Source organism: Branchiostoma lanceolatum, chromosome 7 (assembly GCF_035083965.1).
Source record: "Branchiostoma lanceolatum isolate klBraLanc5 chromosome 7, klBraLanc5.hap2, whole genome shotgun sequence".
NCBI lineage: Eukaryota > Metazoa > Chordata > Leptocardii > Amphioxiformes > Branchiostomatidae > Branchiostoma > Branchiostoma lanceolatum.
In genome coordinates, this window is record NC_089728.1 from 19,276,974 (window position 1) to 19,304,013 (window position 27,040).

Consider the following 27,040-nt stretch of genomic DNA (forward strand, 5'->3'; position numbering starts at 1 on the left):
CAAACAGGTAGTTTAACTGATTTTAGAACATAATATCATTTCCCATACAGGACACTGTAATGTATGCTATGACAGACCGTTGACTTTCTTCAATACACGGATATGTTTGCACTTCTGCAAGGGTAATAAATGGCTCCGCCCCTGAGGCGTCAGCAAAAATTCTGTTGTTGAGTCTTCACTTAAGTTTTTTAAAGCAGCAGTATTTATATGTCTCCAGTCATTGTGTGACGAAATATGTTCACAGATGACGGTAGTAGATGAACAATGGCTTTTTGTGTGTTCCAGACGTTCCAATGAACTAAGCCACACATCTTTTACGAAACGTAATATTGTCAAATTGCCTGGAACAATGTCCATTAATAATTCAAACAGGCTAAAAATGATCATATGGCAAACCGCAAATACATGCAACAATAAAAAAAAAACTCTATAAGGGAAAGTATATTACAGTGCATTAGTGGAAAGAAAATAGAGAAAATTAAAGCGAAGCTCAATTCAGTGAAAACAAGTCGTATACAGTGATTTTGTTTTATTCAAAATAAAAACAAACCTCCTGTAAAAGCTCCAATGAGTGTCCATTTTATACTGTACAGTCTGTGTTGCATTGTTCGTACATACATACATATGTATGGCGATATGTGGAAACATTCCCTATATAAATGTACATGTCTTATAGACTTCCAATACTTCATTTCCACCGAGAAGGAAAACCTTTTTTTGGCTATGCCTCTTGGTTGGAAGCCTGGTTTACAACACAGGGCGCAGTTCTGTTTTATTCATTGTATATACACAATTAACTCCATACTGGGTAGTTTAGTTCAATATATGTACATATTTATTGCATAAAATACTTTCTTTTCATATACATCCACATACAAATACATACATTCTGTAATACTGCTCGGACACTGGAGTTGTTTATGTACACTCGGTTCTTTTCCACACGTTAAACTTACTTTAAACCATGGCACAAAGTTTCTTATGTAAAACTGGTGTGTCACTGCAAATAATTTATCAATACGAGAACATGTCTTGAAATTGAATGCTATCAGAACGTGTATATATAATCTTTGCCTTGTCCATTTTTCATCAACTTTGGTTAAACTCAATAAACATAAAGTTACACACCTTTAAGGCACAAAAACAGCATTTGTATGCGAGATTATAAGCATTTTTTTCTCTTAAGCTTTACACATACATGTATACAAAAATATGTAGTTGGACCGAATGCGTGATAAGTTACTTCGTGATACTTTGGCACATAACTTTTTTTTTCTTTTTTTTGTACATAAAAACAAGAACCTCAAAAAAACAACTTGGATGGAATTGGTCATTTAACAAACACTGTAATGGTCGAGGTGCCTTTACTGCTATAACACTTGTTCTTTTTCCACAATTTTTTAAAGAGTTTTGAAATAATATGAAAATACAACAAACAGTCCTGGATATGTAGTGTCTACATGTATGTACACTTTCCTGGTACCCCATTCTTTTGAAAACAGTTAGGGATAACATAATTAATAAACTTTGGCACTGTGTAAGAACTTTATGTTCTTGATCATACAAATTATCAATAAGATTATTGATCCTTGATAATCCATCACATTTGGTCCCATAAAATCTGTCATTCTTTAAGAAAACGTTGCCATAGGAACATCATTGCAAAAACATTTCATACAAGCAATGAAAGAAATAATTTTGACACATATTTGAGACATTAGGGATGCATAGTGTGTATGTATGGAATGTACAAAATCAAATGACCTTGTACATTTGATACACTTAGTAATAAGGTAATACGATCACAATGGTTCACATAGATAACCTCTCAAGGGCATACACGTACATGTATCTGATGGACAACATGGCTATAGAAAATAATCTGACAATGGCACTGTGACAGAAAAAAAATTAATTTGTCTGGTTCGCAATCACCCTAAATCGGGTGTGCGTACATTAATAGAAACTTTGCGACAGCAATCACGTTATTGCAATGCGAATCAATGGTATTTACACGTTACTCGTCGCCATGTGTAGCGCGGGAAGTGGCCTGCCACTTTGCGCCGTGTTGAGGTCGCTCCGGAGGCTGTACTCTCCGTCGGTGACCGTCTGGGTCAGCTCCAATGGCGGCACGTCTAGCGGCCGGGGGCGCCTCTCCTTGGGCTTGACCTTCCTTCGCTTGGAGTGGGCCCTTGTCTCCGGGTCCTGGTACTGGAAGGACATGTTGGGGCTGTTGTTTCCGCTGGCACAGGCCAAGATCACCTGTGGCTGATGAAACAAGTTTGTACAATTTTGAATAATGAACAGTTGATACAAATTAATATACTGTAATTCTTAATATTTCTTTCACTGTAACTTTATGTTCACTGTTTTCATGTCATCTCTGGACCATGAACTTATCATCACAGTGAAAAACCTGTTGATATTATCTATAATTCCTTCACACATTCGTTCTGTAAATCACTTGGCGCCACCGTGAAGTTAAAGTTCAGTGAAAATGTCAATTTTCCTTACCCAGTGAAATTTTGCTACAGTGAAGACAAAGTGAATTACAGTATACTATGTAGTGTTAATCGAAGGTTAATGTATTGCAACTTATTACGACTAGAATTCTATGGGACCCATGAACCACACCAAGTTAACACTGTACTAGCAAATTGGTTGGTTACATGTACAATATTGAATGCATTTAAGTTTGCATGGTTTTTATTTCGCGTTAGGGAGAAAATGGACTGTTCGTGGTGGTTTTATGTTCGCGTTTGAAACAATAGTAGTGCTACAGTCATAGGTAGGCAAGAAGTTTCATGGTGGTTTTAAGTTCGCGCTGAAAGTTGGAACATAAAACCACCGCAAACTTTTCTGCATGTACAGTATGTAGCATGCTATAGGTCAAAAAGAAAGGGCCTTCGTTACCATTTTATCAACGACTAATTTGCAGTAATATCACGTCACTTGTACATAATTATGTAGGCAACTTGAACATGTACTATACACACATACAATACATGTAAATCATGTGATACCTTAGTTAAAAACTTGTAAGCATACCACAAAAGACTTTGTTTATTTTTTATGGTAATGAGGACTAGTGTAACTACAAATTTAAATTATAATAAGGATTGCACAAGCTATATGAAATGACTACAGTGCAGAAAACTATATGGTATACATGTCATGTAGCTTGTGGAACAAAAGCTTATTTTTTTTCATAGAAAACTTATATTTGACAATACATACTAATAATGTAACAGTTGCATGAGCAGGGCTCGAAATTCGTTTTTGGAAAAAGGTGCACTAGTGCGCCCAACAAAAAAAATTAGGTGCACAGAAAGAATTTTGGGTGCACCACATAAGATAAAGTTGAATGTCAGCAAAACATATTTAAGTTTAACGCTCTTGAGAACTTCAATCTGTAATTCTAAAGCTAATTTCAAACAAGTAGTACATCAATTAAAGTACAACAAAGGGTTATTGAGAGTGGTTTTTCTGATACTTACATATCAAGAATATTCTGTATACAATTGCACATTAGTACCTTTACCCTATAGCATACAAAAATATCTAGGTGCACTGGTGGACCCACAGTCAAGAATCAGGTGCACACCCCCAATTTTGGGTGCACAAAATACATGCACCCAGTATTTCAAGCCCTGATGAGCCTTACCTTATTGGCTACCAAGGCAAGCTAAAGTCAAATATAGAGAGACCATTGGCATCAGAAACTCAGTCATGAACCAACACCAAAACTTAATCATGTTTGGGACTGAATTCTTGTTGCAATTCCACTACGTGGCAAGCAAAAGCAAAATTCATTATTGTGCCTTAAATGTAAAGGCAGCTCGCTAGTTGCCAAACCGTTGACAAGTACGAAATCTTTTAGTTGTGATGAAGAACTTGACAACATGGTTAACATACATCATGATAAGTGACCAGTGGACTCACTGATGACTGAACGTTGACACACTCTAGACTTGGGCCTTGGGGGAGAAGTCAGCTATCATGCATGTCTAATTGATTTATACCCATGATGAACCCCTGAGGTAGGCAGTTTCCTATATCTGTGTGCTGGGTCTGCTTCCAGCTATGGTGATTAATGACCCTGGACTCACTGATGACTGAAGATTGACTCACTTTTCGAATTGGTGTGAAGGACTCACTCTAGACCATGGTCCACCAAATTTCACGCTAAAAGTGCTCAGATAGGGCAAAAGGGGTAGACTTAATCCGGCATTAAGTCCCCCTCTGGCCATACTAAGTTCACTTTCAGCCCACCGTGCTTCCACTATCAGACAAAGGTTTGGAAGGGCGAATCAGATTTATACCAAAACTCTGAATAGATATGTTAATGAGGTAAAGACAATTTAGGATGTCTTAACGAAGTCTTCAAAAGAAAATTAATTCAGGACCTCATTAATATATCAATTAAGAGTTTTGGTATAAATCTGGTATTCTAGTCCTATCGCTAGTCACTGACGAAAGACGTCTAAAACGTCTGTTTCAAAATTTTATCCAGTTGCTTGAGTAACTATTTATGGTGTATCTTACTACCTGGATGTCTAACCTTCATCAACATACATGTACATGTATCAGTTTACTAAAAGCTATCATAATGCTGCACCATTTTTGAAATTCTTACCTGGTCATAGCCGCTCCTAATGGTGTCCAGTGGAATCTCGTGTAGCGACTCCGCGGAGGACGAGTGGTACGGAGACGGGGACCGTGCAGGCGTGATCACGTCGTTCGTTGGTGGCGGCGGCACGGGCGTCACAAGCGGGGGCAACGCTTGGTTGATGTGGTAGCCGCGCGGCGTGTACGTGCCATTAGCCGCTGAAAAAAAGAAGTTCCAATCAACTAGGAGGCACAGGTATAGGAAATTTTGAACAGGAATTAATTCTAAATGAGTCTGCTAATATTCTCTGACCATAGGAAACCTAAAAGCAGTTTGCATACCATTTCAAAGCAAAAGGTAAATCAAAAGGAACTAAAGAAATGATACATTCATAGCTATACTTTGTTTGGGTAGCAAAATTCCATTTCATCATACCTAAGTACAACCACAATACCAGAATACAAGTACATAATTTAGGAATACTACCAATTCATAAAACTAACAATAGACATAGCACCCTTATAACTTCGAAACAATCAATTATATAATGAACTAGAAGAAATAGTTAGTCACTGTGAACTCACCAATTGCTGCTACTTCCATCTTCTTCTCCTTGGATGTACCATTCCTTTTGGGCTTCTAACAGAAGGCAAAGGAACAATTTCAAGTCAGTCAAAAAGCAGAATTGCACAATTTGAAAGACTGAATATCAACAAAATATTCAATACTTATGTCTGTCTAAAGGCCATGCAATCACCTTTGCCGCCATACGCAAAAGACTGTCACCAAAATGACATTAATGTGTTGCATTAATAAATTTAAGTGAAATGAAATATTGTGACTCATAAATGGGTGAATCTGAAAAAAAATATTAACAAGCATTGAAGAGACAGGCTCTACTGTGAGTGTGATGTCAGCAAGGCAAGGTCTCATCAACCAATCAAAAAGCCTGCTTGGGAATCCAAGCAAGCTCATTGGCTTAGCTTTGCAAGTAGCTTACAGCCAATCAAAGGGTTCATTTCAGAAATGAAGGGAGCTCATTGGCTGAGAATTCAAATGACAACTCCATGTCAGACCTTGCTGTAACTCAATCACCTGAGACTGTCTAACATCAAATATCAAAGAAAAACTCTTTCATCTACAGTTCTAGAAAGTTGGTGCAACTCAAAACTGTTTGCTAGCTGTGACAGACACAACAATGAATCTAGGCCCTGGCTAACCTTCCTCTCTAAAGCAGCACTATCGCTGTGAGACAGCTCCTTGCTACGGAGTCTCCTAGCCCTACGCTTCTTCTCCTTTTTGCCACGAGGGGAAGCTACCTGTGTAGTCTCCTGTACTAAGTTTGCTACCAGCCTTATTGGGGGTAGCTGACGTGGCATCTAGTCAAGAAGATCAACATGTTCATAGTAGTCTTGGTAAGCGGGTATCTCATCACTGAAGTTGCGGCGCTTTGGCGACCTTACTGTGGCCAAGCAATCTGACAGAGCGCTCTACAAATTTCATCGATAAAAAACTTTTTGTGTTTTGTTGCCTTTTTTGTCCTACTTATACATTTTGCATGATATTCCCATTATAACTAAAGTCAAGGGTAACACAAATCCAATTTAGGATGCAGTGAGGCCACCAATGTGCCACAGTTTCAGTGTGATAACCGGTTTAGTGTCAACTTTTAAGTCTTCAGAACAGTTTTAAGCAAGACCTAGTGTACATGTAACTGTTAAACCACTAAAAATGTTCATGCTTCAAATGCATTGAATTCTTCTGTAATGTGTAATGTGTAATATCTTAATAATAACTTTATTGCAAGTTCATGCCCGAAGGCTAATTGACGACAAGTACATGGAAATACATGGGAATCAAAAATAGTTATCTAGTCTACTGTGAAAGTTCTAAGGTTGACTATGGTTGTGGTTTGGTTTGACTTCTTTTTTGAAGGCAGTGGAAAATGAAGAGACCCACGTTTTGTATCGTTAGTGGGTTGGTTGATTTTAGTAGTTATATGGATTTTTGTAAGCTATTCAAATGGTGAAAGCTAGGGGAATTAATGGAAGCTGCTTAACCCTCAAACCACCGTATGGGGTCAAAACTGACCCCAGGCGTATATCAACATGTCCCATTTTGACATTTCGAGTTGAAAACAAAAATTCCTTATATGAGTTTGTTTGTATATATGTCTTATAACTTCTCACAAGTTTTTACCGAGATTGGCTCATTGTTGATTAAGTTATCCTAGAAAGTTTACGCATGGTCCAGTGGGGTCAAAACTGACCCCAGCGAAATCTGCACTCATATTCCTATTGTTTGATACTTGTCATCTAGTAACATGTAGGATAAGGGTTATTATGATCATAGTTACAAAATATACTTTTGTAGAAATGTGAGAAAAAAAAAAATTTTGAATGAACGTAAAAATTAATGACGTTGCGACGTATTATGACGTCATTTATGTGATTTTATTGACGAAAACCAACAAATTGGGTATTTCCACATAATTCAAAGGTACACGATAAAACTTAAATAGAAATTATGTATGATAAATCATAATATATCCAAAGACGTTGTTTGTAGATGGCAAAAGGAACGACGTCAAAATGACGTCATAAAAATTATATTCATATCAAGTTACACTTGTCTAGCGAAATCCGCCATCTTGGTTCCGCCATCTTGAATTATCTTAAATTCATTTTTTCATCATATAACCTAATAACACAATAAAAATGGACCAAAACGTTTATATTAAGATTGTTTCTGTTTGAATAAACATGGTAATGATGAAATTTGAGGTTGAAATAGCCGGTTATAGCTAATCTAATTATATCGTCCGCCAACTTAGATTTTGATCGATGACGTAATCAAATATGCATAAATTATGAATATTAAAACCATAAAAGTGATAGTGAATTAAATTGGTTGGTATCGATGTAAGAAAATAAGTGCAGTTTAAAAAGGCAGCCCTAGAATTACATTGTAAAATCCAAAATTAGCGACTTTTTCCAAATATGGCTCTAAGAAACCGGTTGCCATAGCAACATGAAAACATTGATTAGATATTTCATTAAATCAAAATTGTTGCCAACGAAATTTTAGAAAAGGTGACCAAGTTTGGTTGTTCTAGCGTAAGACATTCAGATGCTATATGCCATCAATCCTCAAAAGAGCCCACTTGTCTGAGTAGCGCTGAGTTGCAAAAGACGATGTTCCCTATTTTTGCATAAATTATGATAATGAGCAGAAATTATTCACACCTAATGATGTCAAACTATCCCTTATAGATTACTTAAACTATACATATATACAAACCACAAAAATAGTCACCAATAAAGCTATATTTGTAGAAAACATTGTGGGGTCAGTTTTGACCCCATACGGTAAGATTCGTCGTAAAAAAGCTACGGTGGTTTGAGGGTTAATGACAATCATTGAGACTGAATTATAGATAAGTGTGGCAATTAAAAATTATTGCCATAGCGAAGGTGTCTGGATTGATCTTACTTCACTGTAAGGAAAGTACCAACGTAGCACTCTAGATCTTAGTTCTGCCATAATATTGTGCAAAACGCACTTAGAAATCAGAAAGGCATCTGCCAAGCAGATATAGAAAGGCACCATGTAACTCGAGGAGTTCCTAGCATATGTGGAAAGGCCGGAGTACACTCCCGTTGTAGTGTCTTTTTTCTCTGGCATTGTTGGATAGGTGGGGTGAGAAACTACTCTCACCTCTCAAATAGAAGTACCCCCTGGAATAGAAGTACCCCCCGGACAAATTTTCAAAATGTAATATAAGTACCCCCTGGAATAAAAGTACCCCCCGGAAAATTTCAAAAATCGACAGTCGAGGCTAGGTAAACTGTGTCCATACATGTACAACTGTCACTGTCAGAGGGAAATAAGATAATAAGCAGGTAGGTAACTTATATTTAGTCAATTATGCCATACCTATTAAGTATATAGATATTGAACAGAACAACTGTCCATAGCTTGTTCAAATCATGATGATCTTCCTCGCCTCTTCGTAAAATATAATAGTAATATTGAAAAATTGGGCATAGGTTCCCCGCTATGACCCCTAACCGGGGGCCACGGTGCTTTCAAATTCAACAAGTGAAAATGTACATGATACATGCTTTTTCTACTTGGAACTTGAAGCAAGTGATCAAAGAAAATTGTTATATCATTTTATTATGACTGACAATCAGTGACATATAACAAAAATCATCAGAGTACTTAAGTTAAATGTACCTGATCATATTTTCTAAAGACATCAACCACAAAATACACAAATATGAACACAGTCCTTCCACAAAAGAAATATGTCTATAAACTTTTGCTCCATAGCGTCGAAAACAAAGTGAGACGCTCGGATTTCGAGTTCCCGCGGTAAATCCCACAATATTGAACAGAGATCGACTGTAAAAGTAGCTCAACGTCACAGACCGCACATACTAAGAAGTTACCGATTACGTGTTGACACTAGAAACCCGCGATGAACCGCCAAAATTGGGAAAATCTTACGATTATTTAAAAAAATGAACCCTCTGAAAATAAATATGGCGCTGTGTGTCTATCGTTGCCCAAAAATATAATATTTCCATGCGTTTACGGTATCATTTTAAAGATCGGTATCCGCACTACGCAATATGCTGCTAGTTTTACTGTCGCCATGCCTGAGAGTGGCGGCCATGTTTCGCGATTTCGCGCTGTTGTTTACCGAATCATATCGGACATATTTCTGCCGTTTTACAGATTTTGTGGCCTCAAAACACATATCACAAGGGAAGTTAAGTTATGATTGTTGTTTTAACGTGTTACATGTCTTCTGCGAACAAATAATTCTTCCGCCGCGCTGCCGATACTATGGATATAGTGGTCAGGAAATTATTATTCCCCGTGCAGGCGTGCACTCTACTCCACACGTTTTTGATCAGCGTGCTTTGGTTTACGATGTAAACAGAGACTATCAAAGTTATTTGTATGAAAATTGTATTTTAAAATGTCAATGTCGCGTCTTATTTTCCGGTTTACTTTGTAGTGTAATAGCGGACCGGGTCATAGCGATATCGACCGATATGTTAGGAGTGCCGCCAGGATACTTTTCACAAGGCCGTCAAAGCGGCGAGAAAATCAACGCCGGTAGGCCGAAAAATAGCGAATTACTAGCAAAAATACCGGGGAAATATGGGCAGAAAAACCTTAACTTACGATTTTAGAGGGATTCCTGGTTTGCAAAGCCTCAATTTTTCAAAAAATAATAAACGTACCGTCTAGAATAAGAACGTACCGGGTGGAACTATAGGCGAAAAAAAATAAACGTACCGGTACGTTTATTTGAGAGGTGAGAGTAGGCCAAAAGTTTAGAAAATCGGTATGCTGGGGCTCCTATGATCGTTTTGGTTGTTATTCTAGCTCTGTAGGATGTGTTTTCGAGGAGCTACCGTAACTGTTCTTTTTCCGACACCGCACGCCTCCCCGTAAGGCGTTCAGTGTAGACTGCCCAAGCGGTAACCCAAGTTATTTATCGTTCCCTTTAAAACTTTCCCTTCTTTATATGCTTGGATCTCCTCAAGTTTTGGTTTTCACAGAGGTTTTTTGGTGGAAGGCATGATGTTCAGCACGTTCTTGTGATAATAGGTCAACTGGAATGCGTAAACCCTTTTCAAAGCTAGAATACTAGATTCAATGAACCCCCTGACACACTCCGGACAGTACGAAATCGGACACCACGTAAAAGTAGGTCATCTGTCATCGACAGCTGAGTGCCTGGATGCCAGATGTGCTAATGAGGTATCAAGTTTGAAAAAGTGACAGGTGGGCATCCACAGAGTTGGCCGGACGGATTCCTGAAATTCCTGTGGAATTCTGGGAATTCTTGCAAATCGGGCCTAAAATATACTATTAAGCTTGCCCCTCAGGCTTCGCTAAAAACAGTTCGGAACAGACAACATGAAGCATGTGATTTGTGAATCTACGCACCTTTGGCTGTTCGTCGTCGCTGTCTCGGCGCTCCCTCTCGGAGCGGTACCTGCCGCTGCTCCTGGCGGTCAGTCGTGGGGACAAGGCCTCGTCCTCCATCAGTACCTCCTCGTACTGGCGCCGCATCTGTCTGTGGGAACAGTAAAACAGCGAATCACTGATAATGTCACATCTGGGCTGGGATAACGTTTGATACGGGTGTTCTGAATCGGTCCATATTCTACCTTATATCATACCCAGGCCGCGATAACCTTCCTTACACTAGTACTGTCAGGTGTTTGTACCGGTCTATGACCCAGGTTTCTCTACTTCAAGTCGAGTGCATCGGTTGCTGGTTTCGTAAATTTGACTACCACATTTGGATATTGGAATTAATTTTGTTACAATTTTTTGTTCCAGGACTCAAAACTCTCTCCTACAGCTGTCCGGGGATTCGACAGGTGGTTGGTCCGTGTATTGTATTCTATTCGGTGTTGTATTCTATATGGATTGTGCAGGTTTCGAAAGTTGTCTTGCACAAGCTTCCATTGAATGAGTTGAAACTATATTACAGAATTAAGACAGCACACATGTACATGGACTCTGTAAACATAAAAACACCGCGAATATTTCACAATTTACAGTACTGTAAACTATGCATGAATTCCAACAACACAAAACACATGCCCATTGTCTTCACAACGTTAACTTATATAGAGATCAATACAGGAAGTAGTTTTATGCTAAATAACAGTTGCTCAAGAACAGGATGAAATTTGTAAATGGTCAGACCTTTAGGCCGGCTTTACACACAGTCCACTTCAAATAATCCGAACCGGTTGTCTTTAGACCTACGGGCGGAAGGGCAGTGCGCCACCCTTGGTACAAGATATTACAGTCGCTCCTCTCATATTTCTTATGTTTGCTACAAGCGTTCTGGCATATGAAATAGTACGGGCCCAACAAAAAAAGGAGGATGAGACGCATGTACAGGGACAGGCAAGACCAGGCTTGAGCCCGCCGGCGTTCGTCCTCGTCGCGCTGGCTGTACTGCAAGACGGGCACGTTCATCGGGTCATAGGAGAACACAAAAGAAGAAGCAGCCACGGGTGGTAGGCCATTGCACTTGAAACATTCGAAAACTTTCAATGACAATTGCACAAATGTTTCAGAATGAGGAAAATAAAAATTATGCTTCTATCGCTAGCGCAGGCTTATTAGAATATCATTATCATAACCCCGAAAGCAGTCCCCGAGCCAGTTTCCTCTTTACACACAGAGAGGAACCGCATCGACCCCCCGCTGATGTGGACTAGACCGGGGTTGGGATGTGGTCTGGTGCGGTTCCTGGAAAAACCGGATTCTCCTCTTTAGACTGGGAACGGGAGGCGAACTAGACCAGTTAAAGTGGACAAGTTCGGGTAAAGTGGACTCTGTGTAAAGCCACCCTAAGACAATAGACAATGACGAAAGACAGTGTATCAGACTGTTGCTATGGTAACTGGGTATATCTTAATACCTGGATGTCATTAGTTATATATCTTATTACCTGAATGTATAACCTTCATCAAAGTAGGAAGTAGTTTTTTTACCTGGTGTCCTCGTCTGAACTGTTAGGGTCGTAGCTACCATGATGATAGCCGTTCTCTGGGACGTAGCCGTTTTCCATGCTCTCGTGCAGACCCTGTTCCCGCGAGATCATCGCTACGGGTGCAACTTTGTTACCCTGTGGGGATTGGTCACAAACAATAATGACATTAATGATTAAAATTTTTTTAAAGTGTTTAGCGGTTCTTGGTGGCAAATGTTCAGATGCTGGGAGATTGGTGCACCAAATCCGTGGTTTTTGGGTCACTTTTGAAACATTAGCTAAAGAGGCTCGGAGTCGGTGGGTATCACTTCACCGTCATGGTAGGATTATCATGTAAAGTGCTTTTCCCAAGCGCAAAATGTTGCATGGCGAGTATCAAACCCGGAAACTATTGGTTGAGCCCAACTCTCTGTTACGCCACATGCACCGACACCACAATATTAGACTGTTAATTCAACTGCATGTAACAATGAAAAAAAACAAGATAATGTATGATATAAGGTACTACTAATAAAATTTATTGGCTTGCAGATTTTTCTTCTATCATTTCAGAGATGGAAAAAACAAATTCTGCGAAGTTAACCCTAACATATTATAGACTTCATATACTTTAATAAAAAATTGTCTTGAAGCAAGATAATTCAAGAAAGGGGAGAAAAAAAATCTTACATTTTCTTAACATAGCAAAAAAAATAATCTTGATTATTATAATAAAAACCAGAAATTAAGACTTGAATTTCTAAAAATTCTTAATGGTTAAATTCTTCCTGAGAAATAGTTTCTTAACTTAATAGAATTAGGAAAGAGAATTTCCACGGAAACAATCAGACAAATTCTTTATTTTTTCTTTCCTATCTATTCTTGACATTCTTGATATAAGAAAATTTGCCCACGAGTTAAGAAAAAACAAGAAAAATTATTTTTGGTAGTGCGTGACTGTTTTGTTTTCTTTTCAGTCATACTTGTATATTTTGCATCATACATGATATTCCAATTATAAAGTCAAGGGGAACACGAATCTAATTTAGGACACAGCGCCACTGCTAACATACTGCAGCTTCAGTGAGATGCGTGTTTAAGGCATGCAAAAGGTCACTATACCTTAAGGTTCGTTTGGCTTGACTCCGGACTGGACTTCTTGGCCTTCTCTCTCCCTCGCATGATGTAATCGTACGTGGTGAGGCTATTGCAAACTGGAGAAGGAAACAAAACACACAGCTATGAGCATGATGAATAAGATAATAAATAGGTAAGATACTATAGAACTTACATAAATCATAAATGTATAGTGGCAGATCTGTAACTTAACTCTGTTGTTAGTAAAAAAGTTCATAAGGCCATCACATACCGTATTGCCTCGAATAAAGTACGCACTTTTTAAACATTTCAAAATTCAAAAGGCACCACAAGTCATTGCTAAAGTCAGGGTGCGTACTTTATTTGAGGTTATTGCCCGGAAAAATTGGAAAATGAACTCAAACCAGAAACCCAGCTGCGGTGCAACAATGCATGGCTCAATACCTGCCAATTTGCAAGTTTGTAACTTGTCGTAGGCAATCCTTAAGTTTGCAGAGACAATGCTGGCAGAGTAAACAAGAGAATCTTTAATGAATCTATGGAATGGCATCATGTAGAAGTCCTTCATATAAGAAAAATGACCTGGAGATAATAGGAGGAACACCATGCATGAATTTTAATCTATCCTGTTCAGAATTTGTTCAAGATCAGTGGAGAAGGGGTGCGTACTTTATTTGGGGCTTTTCACTTTACGTTTCAGTTCTGCAAATTCGTCTGGAAGTAACCCCAAATCAGGGGTGCATACTTTAATTGGGTTGCACACTTTAATTGAGAAAATACGGTATATAAGGCCACACTGATTTAATTCCTCGATTTTAAGATTTTTGTAGCAGGCAAATAGTCTAAGAGCTGATGGGTGACGACATAAATACTATGAAACTTGACAGGCATCCTGTGATCGACCCAAGTGCCACCACAAGAGTCATCAAACTAGGCTTGTGACTTTAACATTTTAAACAAGGAATGGAAGAAAAATGGTACATGTAAGCATATCCAAGAACCTAGAAATTAAATCGATGTGGCCAAGAGATAATGTTAGAATGTCAACAGGACATAGGTCAAAAGCTGAAACATCTGAAAATGTACAATTGGCAACATGAAATTAATTCATAACTGGTGATCATGACTGCAATAAAGTTATGGTGAGTGCTTTGAAATTCTTCTTCTATCTGCAAAATCAAAATCTAGCTTCAAGTTAGTATATATGTGAACCAACTAGAGGTGGATACCGGTTCGCTGGACCTGATTCGGACCTTTATAACATCCAAGAACCGAGTCCAAAAAACCTGAAAGCCAAAAATCTGAGTCCAAAAAAACCTGAATGAAGTACATGTACAAATATATTTTTCTGTTTTGTTTGATAAAAGTGTTTTGAGTCTCCCCTTTGACATAAAGGCATTTGAAATAAGTGCATCATTCAAATATCAAACAATGGTTTGTCTTGAAAGTCTTCTCACTAAGAAACTTTTATAGTCGTGCATGTCAGAATTAATTCTCTATGCTTAATATTGGTCTAATAAAACAAAACATCAACTGGACAGGATCAGGTCCAGGTTCAGGTCCGGACCTGAACCTAAATATCTGGACCTAAACTTGGACTCGGACCTTATTAAGTCAAACCGGTATCCACCCCTAGAACCAACTGTGAAACAATACAAACTGCTGATATCCAAGAATAACCACAACAGAGTACTATAGTCTGAGACAATTACAGCATCAGAAGGAACAGTTCTTATAACCCTCTCAGTTGTCCCTTTCCTTACCCTTTGCACACAAGCATGTGAACCTGCTCCACCAGCCTTTCTGTTCACTTGACCTTGAATAAGGCCTTCCTGATCTGACAAGAAAACTGGGGGTCTCCTTAGCAGCTGGCTGGGAGCTATCACTGTCAGCATTTGACACAGTGGTTCCTGTGCTAGGGCTCCCCCTAGCTGATGGCTGGGAATTTGCAAGGACTGACTTTGGTACTGTGGCTGTTGAACTAGAGCTCCCCCTAGCAGCTGGCTGAGGATTTGCACTGTCTGTTGTTCCTGAGCTAACACCACTGGCTATGCTCCCTATACAAGAATACAAAACAGAGACACTAAGCTAAGCCTTGGAGATTAGTTAACTAACTGATGAATTATAATCAAGCATAGCCTGTACTTATATTAATGAATAGAAAAAAACTGTTACTGAATGTAATAGAAGCAAATTCATTTATATACAACCAAGGAGGTTTTCATAAAACCTCCATGATATAACCTGCTGTTCTAAATTCCATAAATAGAAGATAATATTGTGCAAGATTGTCTTGCAATCTACATGTACAGGTACATGACCTCTACATCAGGACAGTGCTTTACAAATTGAGCTGCTATTTCCATATTAAACGAACAATTACTTCCTAATTGTAAGCCGACATTTGAAGCTAATAAGAACTAGAACAACATGCAAACATTTCCTTCACAAGTTATAACTTTGAGTCTTGACCCGAAACGACAATAACAAAAACATTCATTTTGCTGCTACACTGTCTAACCTTCTTTAGATCTGGGACTTCCTACATGTAATTGTAAGCCCACATTTGAAGTTGATAAGAACTAGAACAACATGCAAACATTTCCATCACAAGCTATAACTTTGACCCGAAACGACAATAACAAAACGTTCATTTTGCTGCTACACTGTCTAACCTTCTTTAGATCTGGGACTTCCTACATGTAATTGTAAGCCGACATTTGAAGTTGATAAGAACTAGAATAACATGCAAACATTTCCTTCACAAGCTATAACTTTGACCCAAAAGGACAATAACAAAAACGTTCATTTTGCTGCTACACTGTCTAACCTTCTTTAGATCTGGGACTTCCTACATGTAATTGTAAGCCGACATTTGAAGTTGATAAGAGTAGAACAACATGTAAACATTTCCTTCACAAGTTATAACTTTGACCCGAAACGACAATAACAAAAACGTTCATTTTGCTGCTACACTGTCTAACCTTCTTTAGATCTGGGACTTCCTACATGTAATTGTAAGCCGACATTTGAAGTTGATAAGAACCAGAACAACATGCAAACATTTCCTTCACAATTTATAACTTTGACCCGAAACAACAATAACAAAAACGTTCATTTTGCTGCTACACTGTCTAACCTTCTTTAGATCTGGGACTTCCTACATGAAATTGTAAGCCGACATTTGAAGTTGATAAGAACTAGAACAAAATGCAAACATTTCCTTCACAAGTTATAACTTTGACCCGAAACGACAATAACAAAAACGTTCATTTTGCGGCTACACTGTCTAACCTTCTTTAGATCTGGGACTTCCTACATGTAATTGTAAGCTGACATTTGAAGTTGATAAGAACTAGAGCAACATGCAAACATTTCCTTCACAAGCTATAACTTTGACCCGAAACGACGATAACAAAAACGTTCATTTTGCTGCTACACTGTCTAACCTTCTTTAGATCTGGGACTTCCTACATGTAATTGTAAGCCCACATTTGAAGCTAATAAGAACTAGAACAACATGCAAACATTTCCTTCACAAGTTATAACTTTGACCCAAAACGACAATAACAAAAACGTTCATTTTGCTGCTACACTGTCTAACCTTCTCTGGATCGGGGACAGCCTTTCATACTGTCGGTCGTTGCTGAAGAAACTGAGACAGTCTCGAGCTCTACCTGCCCAGCTGGGTCAGGATGCACCACGTTTACCTGACAGCAAGTTACCACTGAACATGTAAAGACACAAGCTTTAGGGGGGAGAAAGAGTAACTCAAGTTACTCAACCTGTCTTGGAAAGTCTACTATTTCAGTGAAAGATTAAGTATCAGAAATGTTGTCATATCTAAGTACAATGCAACATCAAGATTTGTATTCTCTAAATGTCAATCTAAATTGTATCTACATTAAATGTAGATTTTGATTTACCTTCTGAGACGCATTGTTGTGTTGGCAATTGTACTACAATAAAAAGGTAACAGTTACTGTTTTAATATTAAAAAAAAATCCCACCTAATATAATGTTAACATCATGATAGAAGCTGAAATGATATTGTTGTTTTTTAAGAAAAAAATTTCCTTTGGATCTACCTAAATTTCTAATGGTCATGATAGTATTTTTTTGCAGGCATAATTATTGAGACTTTCGCATTAAGTCTTCTTTTTACAATTTTGCTGGCTACAGCTAACTAAATTGATTCTTCATATGCAATAATCTGTCTGACTGACTGACTAACCACAAAATGGCACCTTCCTCGGCGGTTTACTGTCTGCCTTCTCTTTGGTACCTCTGTCTGAGCTAGCTTTGGAGCCTCTGTCTGAGCTAGCTTTGGGGCCTCTGCCTGAGCTAGCTTTGGCGCCTCTGTCTGAGCTAGCTTTGGAGCCTCTGCCTGAGCTACGTGTAGCTTGGGTTCCTCTGTCTGAGCTAGAGTCAACCCCTCTCTCCATGTCCTCAACTCTACTGTTGTTTTTGCGTCCACAGCACAACAACTTCCTCGGAAATCTCCAAACACAGCTTCCGCCGCATGCTATGATTTTTTTTTACAATATGTTCAGAAATAAATTGAGAAATCAATCCTGCTAATTCTGCCTTGATTTTTTATCTGACTAAATCTAGCTTAAGTTATCAAAAGTTCTGTGATAAATTTGAGGTACCTACTCTAGAGATAGAATGATAGGGGAAACTTTAGGGCTAAACGTAGGCTTACATAGTATGGGGGGGGGGTAGCTATACTAGCTTTACACGTATATATAATATATATATATATAATGGGGTTCAAAGTTATTTGAGCAAACAAAAATATCATGAAATGGCTTGCACCAAAAATGAACACTACATCTTTTGACAACTCTTTTTTTTTCACTTCTTATAGCTTTGAAGAATCAGCCCTAGAATACTATGAGACTTGATATGAAATGAACTGGGTAATTATAAATCAATAGAAAATCTTTGAACAATCATGCAACTGTAGGACAAACTAAACTCTGAAGTAGGTTGAAGCTGTGGCACTTTGGGGACCTCGGTGCGGCCAAGCGATTTGACAGAGCGCTCAGCGGATTTCAGCAACAACAAACAAATCTTTTTACGCTTTGTGTATTTGTTGTCTTTTTAGTCCTACTTGTACATTTGGCACGATATTTCCATGGTAAAGTCAAAGGTATAACGCAAATCCAATTTAGGTCACAGCGAGGTCACCAACATGCCCTGTGAGAGGGGGGCTGAAGTAAGCAATTGAGCAAACAATGATATGGATCATGATATGGCTTGCACAGACAATGAACATAATCTTTCGTAAACTCCTTTTCTCACATCCTATAGCTCTAAAACATTAGCCCTAGAATAGTGAAGAATCGATATGAACATTCTTTTCGAAACAATCATGCAACTGCATGAGAACTTAACCCGGAACTGCGAAACAAAACTGACTGCAAAAACAAGTCTAACTGACCCCGCTTAAAGCATCTCTTGGGCACGCTGATGAACGCAGCTGTCAACACTGCCAGGCATCCTCTTAGACACCCTGCAAAGAACTGCCTGACTTTCTTCAAGTAATATCGGGCGTTCTTTTCCTCCCAGTATCCTAGCTCTTTAAGAACCCTGATCTCTTCCTCGCGTTCCTCTCTCGCCTTTCTTTTATCCTTAATGACGTCAAAGCTGGTGATACCATTACACTCTACAAAGGCAAGATTGAGTTCAAGTTGGTACACGTACATGTACTTCAAGAAAAGAGCATGTACAATCTTGGTAGGAAGACCTGGAAGCAAACTTCACAATCAGTATACATATATATGTTGTCCCATCTACATTATGTACATGTGGATTTCCCTTCAGTTCACCACTTGTAAATGTATATTGAAGTTAGTGTGAGAAGTAATATATGAAAGGATGTTGTTATTGTTATTATGAGATAGTCATACATTTATTAGATATGACAGATATTGCAATTGATTCTAACATTTGTTTGTTAACCTTAACAGTGCACATGATATATACCATAATATTTTTTAGAGAAAGGGGTTGCTAGCCCTTCCTTTTTAACATACAAAAGGTACCGCATCCAACAAGGGACCCTCATTTTATGTCCCTTCTGAAAGATGGTGCAGCCTCAACTGAGATGCCCTTCCCAGGATTAGGGGTCTCCCAGTTAACAACTAATTGGAACCAGGAGCTCAACAGTGAGGCTGCCACCAGTTGAGCTAAAAGAAACATCCCTAAACAATGATGTCCACATATAAACTTTATATGTGGACATCATTGTAATAATTAAGACAATTCAAACTCTACAACTGGATAAAATTCGGAGATTGATTACGGACGTTTCGATTGACATCCATCACTCTTCTTCAGCGTCACTAAAATGAACTGGCCAAACGAATACAAAGCTAGCAAGCTCAGGGAAAACCTGTTCAACATGTCACGGACACTAACTTGTAAGACTAAGAAACGTATGCAAATTTCATTAAAATGTAAATCATCTTAGGATAGTTCCTATGGTAAGACAACACCAACTGTTACTGTCTTTCGGGTTGCAAAGAGGGGTCCCATGTACTATAGAGTTCTACACATTTAAGTCTTCCCTTCCTGTTTTCGTTTTGCCAGTTCATTTTAGTGACGCTGAAGAAGAGTGATGGATGTCACTCAAAACGTCTGGAATTGGATATCTGAATTTTATCCAGTTGTAGAGTTTGAATCTTTATATATTGTTTACCTCGATGACTAACCTTCATAAACAAATTATGTAAAAATATCTGAGTTTCACTCACTTAGGTAGACATGGAAGCATAGGAGATGTCCAAGTAGCATAATCGCGACCACACAGAGGACCATGGTTATGATCACCACGCTAATGAACGCGTCCCCGGGCACCTCCGCAAACAGGTAGTACTTGTCTGTAGAAACAAAAATAGAAAAGAGATATTTATATTCATTTGTTAACTTTAAAGATAATATAGAATGATTTTTTTCTTAACATAGAATACAACACAATGTAATGAACATCGTAGAAGGTACCAGTCTAACCGCAGGTCCGATCGCCCAACAGCCAAAGACTTGGATTGAGGGGTTATACGGAATACACCGTGTCGTATTTCATTATGTCATACACAACCAAAAAAACACAAAATTCAGAAGTTGAGAGAAAATTTGGTGTCCTCAAACTAAAAAAAGCAGGTTGGAATCGCCTGACAGCCGAAGGCTTAGACCAAGGGGTGATACGAATACACCGTGTTAACTTGCATTGATTCATGTCATACCCACTCAAAAAACAGAAATTTCAATGCGAAATACACTAGTAGAAGTTGAGAAAATTTGGTATCCTCAAGCTAGAAAAATTGTCACAACACAAATTCCAATGTCCAAATCCAGAATTCAAATGGTGACACATTAACAGTAGGTATGTTTAATAAGACAAGAAGGGCGGAAGAATAGCTTACATGTCACGGAGTTGCTCTGAACTGTGGTTGTTGTTGGAAGAGCTGTTGTGTCGTTACTCGACACGTTGGGTGCAACAGTGGCGACATCAGATGCCACCGAAGGGACGACGTCACTCACAAGAATCCCTAAAACAAAGTATTACCAAGAACAATCGTAAACGATGGGCAATGCTATAGGTTTGTACTTACTACACTGTCCTTAGCACTGAATGCAATGTCCTTGGTGCTGACTACACTATCATTTGTGATGACTACAGTGTCCTTGGTGCTGACTTTACTGTCCTTGGTAATGACTTTGCTGTCTTTTGTGCTGACTAGACAGTCCTTGGTGCTGACTATACTATCTTTTGTGCTGAATACTCTAACATTTGTTATGACTACAGTGTCCTTGGTGCTGACTTAACTGTCTTTGGTGCTGACTTAACTGTCTTTGGTGCTGACTACACTGTCTTTTGCACTGAATACTCTAACTTTTGTAGACTTCACTGTCCTTGTACTGACTCCACTGTCCTTGGTGCTGACTACACTCTCCTTGTTAGTTACTGACTACTGTCATTGGTACTGACTCCACTACATCCTTTGTGCTGACTACACTGTATTTGGTACAGACTACACTGTCCTTGGTACTGACTCCACTGTCCTTGTACTGACTCCACTGTCCTTTGTACTGACTACACTGCCCTTTGTACTGACTACACTGTCATTTGTACTGACTACACTGTCCTTTGTATTGACTACAATGTCCTTGCTGCTGATTTACATTGTCCTTGGTGCTGACTTTACTATCCTTTGTGCTGACTACACTATCCATTGTGCTGAATACAATATCCTTTCAGCTGAATACACTGTCCTTGGTACTGACTACACTTTTCTTGCTAATTACACATGTGTATTTTCTTTGCAACTCAGCTTGGTAAAAAGAGCAATGTTTCAGTTTATTTTCTTTCTAGTGGTTAAAACTTCACTCTATATTTACAGGCACTTTTGTCCCCCCTTTTTGTATCTGTACCCTAGTATACATGTTCCTTTCAAAGATGGTTAAATTGCATGGAGCAATCATTACAGGGTGTCCTCTGGGTGTCCCCTGCAAAAGGAGGGAGTCTAATCTCTTTGTCTTCTAGGTGTAGGGTGTCCAGAGGACACCTTGACGTCTTACTAGCTAATAGTCTACTACACTACCCTGTATTGTATAACAGCAGCCACCTATACTACACTACCTTGTATTGTATATACAGGAGCCGCTTACCTTGTTGTGCATAGTGTAGCACTGATGGGTCCACAAAGTACATTATGGTGACGTATAAGGTGACCGCCAGAATCAGAATGGCTCCCACCAGCGCAGACACCAAACAGGAGATGAACAACCTTGGAACAGAACATGATAAACAAACTCAATGGAGTTAACATATTTGTGACAAATGGACTAGCTATAGGCCTCATACTCTAGACTGTTACTCTAGCTACGGAGATGGAACGGTCCCACACAACGTGTGGGCTCAACGTGAACCTAGCTACATCTAGACTACCTTGTTTCTAGGTCATACTACCTCCTCCTACTGTTCCACACTACATGTAGGTCTCTTATAACAGTTCTACACAGTGCTACATATATAATAGGGATGGCCTTAACTTTAAGTTTAAACACTTTTTCACATACTCGAACTCACTGCACAATTCTAGTTTGCATACAAATAACATACACAGCTATGTGTATTGACTATCTACCCTTCTGATCAGCAAAGTTGGTGGCAACAAACATGGAACACTTATGTGCTATAAGATCAGTAAAAAATCCTTCTTTAAGTTCTTATGTCAGGGCAAAACTACAATTTTGTATATACTGAAATGTTAAACAATATTCATTGGGCAGCATTTCTTTACTGTTATAAAGAAGAATTATCCTAAATCAGAAAACAGACCAATGAACAGGATTCTTTTGAATACAACAAAGACTATACTACGAATAAAATGTGGTCAAGCTTATATATACTGATACTAGTAAAAAGTAGGTAAATTACACTCAAATTCAAAAGTTGACTGTACTGACCTTCTTTTCATACTACTTCAATATTGTTAATTTCAAGTATGTGAAATACTAGTATTGTTCGAGAAAAAAAATGAAATACTAGTATTATTTCGAAAAAAAAGATACATAATATATTTTCTGTTGTACTTGTAGCTAAATATATAAATACAGACTTGCTGGATCAATCCAAAGAATAATATTCCTACCGATAGTTCTTGTCGCCGATACAACTGTTGAGCCACCTACAGTGGTGGTCGAACCCTGAGACGCACTTGTTACACAGGCGGCAATGTTTCGCAGACGCACACCTGTAATACATAGATTATATTGAACATTCAAAGCTCTAATACAATTATGCACCAGTTGCAACAGTTGCATTTTCAATATGTCATGTACATGTAACTTGATATGCAGTACTAAGCAAATCAGTCTATACTACGCAGTATAGCAGAAACTAAATGGAGACCGTCGTGAAGTGGAAATTGAATGTTACAATTTAACGCAATTTGGACAAAGTGTTGCGCTAAATGCATTTTGTGATTAAGCCATGCATTATATATCAGTGTTATGTTTTATCTATAAAAATTTGCTGGAAATTTGGAATCATTTCAAAGCTTTGGTGACTTTGCTTTGATATGAAACATTAATCATAACAAATATTTTGCAAACTGGAGAAAAAAGCCAAATTTCCTAGACTAACATGTACAATGTACTAGTACTAGTATACTAGCACTGCAATTGTGGAGTTGCATGGCGTAACGGCAGCGTGTTTGGCCCAAAACCCCAAGGTCCCGGGTTCAAATTCGGTCATGTCACTGATTTTGTGCCCTTGAGAAAGTCACTTTACACGATTTTCCTCACTTCGAAGTTCAATCAGGTGAAAATGAGTACATAGCCTAGGTTAGGGACGTCCCTCGGATAGGATGTTAAATATCAATTGAGGTCTCATGTTTTGAGAGAACCACACCCCATATGTACGTTAAAGAACCTACCACACCTTTCGAAAAACTTCAAAAAGAGTAGTGGCATGCCCCGGTGTGCAATGGTCTAAACCTTACAGTCGGTATATATAGGCTACAAAAGGCTTCAAGTTGAAGTTGGTAGCCTCAAAACGAAAGAAGAAAAAAAGAAAGAAGAAGAAATTGAACCTACTTCAGGGCTCGAAATTCATCTTTGGGAATAGGTGCACTGGTGCACCCAACTCAAAAAATTGGGTGCACAGAAAGAATTTTGGGTGCACCAGATAAAATAAAGTTGAATGTTCTTCAGAACATAATTACAAAGTTTAACGCTGCTGCCTTTCTTAAGAACTTCAATCTGTAATTCTATAGCTAAATTCAAAATTTCAAACAAATAATACATTAAATAAAGTACAGCAAAAAGTTATCATGCTGTTTTTTATACTTACATTTCAAGAATGTTCTGTATACTAGTGTACAATAGTACCTTAACCCTATAGGCTACAAAAATATATAGGTGCACCAGTGCACCCAGAGTCAAAAATTAGGTGCACAGCTCCAATTTTGGGTGCACTGGGTGCACATGCACCCACTATTTCGAGCCCTGTACTTCAAAGTCTATTGTAGCTATAACATGATTTGTGGAATTGTTACTCACACGTCGGTGTCGCAGATATAACATCTGTTATTCTCGATGACATGTGCTTGCATCGTACGATCGTATCTTTTGGGTTCCAGTCCTTTCCATTTGCGTATTACGTTGTCGTCGGCGGGGTTCACTGTTAGGCTCCATATATGGAGTACGCAGTGTAGAGCGAGGAAGATCCCTACCAACTTAAGTATGCGGTTAAGGATATATTCAATAATATTGACATGGAAAGGATTAAGAATTAAGAATCAGATTATCTGTGATAGTATTATTCAGTAAGTACACCTGTGAACTTGTCCTAATTTCAAGATGTTTATTTGTTTTTATTGCAAATCAAGTAAATAACATTAGCAGTTTTACACAGTAAGATTAAGTGAGATGGTTTGATCCACAGCAGTGTTGCATAATAATAACATGAAAACAAAATTGCAAACAACTTTCTATGAAAATGTTTCTTTTCTATGAAAAGGGGAAGTATTGCAAGGGAGATCAAAGCAGGTGGAGAGAAAATGTGGATTCTTAGAGAATTTTAAGTTAAAATTGGTCATTCTAAGGCTTTCTTACGGGGAAGTTATTCAGACAGGTCAAAGTTGAAGACTGTGGCCACATGTGACCTAGTAGCAGCAACCCTGGTCGATCAGAATTTTATGTTTGTCAGACGATCTGCTCCCCAAGGTACTAGTAAGGGGGCACATGGTCAGGGCATGGGGGCGCAGCGCCCCTGTTACCCTCTTTAGACAAAGCCCTGCTCACACAAGTCAATTGAAGACGAATATCACTTTTTGATGGTATGTTCGAAATATTCTGATGCATGTAATTCACTATACACAAGATTGTCATGTTATATACATGTACCAGTCTTTCTCTAAATGGTTTTGAATATCAAATCTAAGTACATATTGACATGTGACAACCCCTGCATGGTATACATAGGAAAATATATCAAAGAATGTCTACGTAGACGATAGAAATTCCTCCAATGATTGTAAGTACCCATTCTAAACCCATACTATACACTCTTGTATTAGGTAGATTAGTCCTTACTAGTAGATACACATGTATATAGAACTGTAGTTATGTACCTTGTACAATTGCTGCACAATAAAGTTATCAATAACATGAAACATTCACATCATCATTCATACAAATATATTGCAAATATTCTGAAAGCATGTAGCATAAGACCATGGGTCTGAAAATGTGAAACATACATATTCATACGAATCATAGGAAAGGATACAATATATCCAGCAATCTGCCACTCCGTAGGCATCACCGGGACTAAAACTCCGAAGTGGACGACTCCGAAGTAAGCGATGAAGAACCAGGCGATCAGTTGGAACGGGTGTAGAGGCCAGCTCCACCCATTCTTCCTGGGTGTCTGTACAGCCAGCCCTGCGGTGGACCCAGGGTCAGGCGAGTCCTTCTTACAACACATGTTGGTTGTATATCACTGTTGGGGAAATAGAAGACGAGTGTTATTGTTGACTGTAAGCAGGGCACCCACAGTAAAAAATTAGGTGAACATCCCCAAGTTGGCAAAAATTTTACTTGCAATTTGAAAAATTAACTTGCAATATCACATTATGTGACCTTTATTGTCATAGTGGTCATAGACTAATTTCTCTTCTAGCAACAGTCACTATGTTACTACGTGTATTTTGCGTGGCGCATTGGCGAAACCGGTTATGTGCTCACACTAGCTATCCACCTGTATTTTCAACTTGCAAAATTGCAAGTTCATATTATTGTTACTAATGCAAATCTTGAAAATCGCTTGCAAATTGCAAGTTCCTTAATTTCATTTCGATCCCTGTTATGCAACAATGAAATATCCTTTTCATATACAAAATAGGTTCCATAATTTTTCGATATTTGAAAAGCACTGACGAATTTACATTTCTTATAAACCAATTTTGCATTTTAACTTTAAGCTCATTCTGTTCTTACATTTTAACCTGTCTAAACCTTCTCTCTGCTGCCCAACTCTGTAACCAATAGGGAATAGGTACCTAACTGTACTTAGAACCGTTTTATGGTATTGACCTGTACTTACCTTGTAAGAGCATAAATGTATAATAAAGGTCTTTCATTCAATAATTCAATCTCTAAATTATGAGTCTCAGAGTCCTTCCCTTGCAAAAAAAACTATGCCTCCGTAATCTTTGCTATGCTCTCTATAGCTGGCTTTCCTCTTTCTGTTCATACGTTTTTATATAATATTTAACATTGTATTTCACTCGTGTCCAACAAATATAACGGTTGATAATATTCTTTACACCATGGTGACCCCTCCCCGAACTCTTGAAAAATCGCTAGCATATTCCTGACTTGAAACAACAGTTATTGCAACAGGTTTGGTGGCAGTAGGGGTATCATAATAATCATAATCACGTGAGCAGTTCATACAATACTAAAATATTCTCTATTGTCCACTTGTAAAATCATTTTCGTATTTATTTTGCAATTTCGTGAAGTAAAAATGATTAAAAAATGAGTTCCAAGAACGTATCAGAAAACACTAATACATTTACTGTACATACTTACGTTAATACAGGAGAATTTCAGCAAACATCCTCCTGAAAATACTGTCAAACAACAACACAGTCGTCATCATCTCTTCAAGACTGTGAAACACTCCTTGTGTAGCGAATAAATCAGAGAATTCAGCCGAAACTCCGGAGATTTTCGAAACGCTTTTTGACCGACGGCGGCCATCTTGAAGTGTGCGGATCGATACAAATCCGCGC

General features: G+C 38.4%; 1 protein-coding gene across 4 annotated transcripts; it reads right to left on the reverse strand.

Moving 5' to 3' along the window:
• Positions 1-514: 514 nt before the first annotated feature.
• Positions 515-27,016, reverse strand: LOC136438058 (palmitoyltransferase ZDHHC11-like). 4 transcript variants are annotated; one of them, XM_066432722.1, is made up of 16 exons: positions 26,838-27,016; positions 25,531-25,743; positions 24,300-24,475; positions 22,889-22,990; positions 21,903-22,021; positions 20,657-20,782; positions 19,988-20,113; positions 18,673-18,897; positions 16,831-16,953; positions 14,990-15,283; positions 13,251-13,342; positions 12,151-12,284; positions 10,580-10,709; positions 5,194-5,248; positions 4,637-4,827; positions 515-2,268 (listed from the first exon to the last, which is right to left on the reverse strand). In XM_066432722.1, exons 2-16 carry the CDS (start codon positions 25,726-25,728, stop codon positions 2,011-2,013), a joined length of 2,349 nt encoding a protein of 782 aa, XP_066288819.1. In that variant the 5' UTR covers positions 25,729-25,743; positions 26,838-27,016; the 3' UTR covers positions 515-2,010. The 4 variants fall into 4 exon arrangements, with proteins under 4 accessions (XP_066288819.1, XP_066288821.1, XP_066288822.1 ...); XM_066432724.1 differs by lacking the exons at positions 14,990-15,283; positions 16,831-16,953; XM_066432723.1 differs by lacking the exons at positions 515-2,268; positions 4,637-4,827; positions 5,194-5,248 and adding an exon at positions 5,349-5,988.
• Between the last annotated feature and the right edge of the window lie 24 nt (positions 27,017-27,040).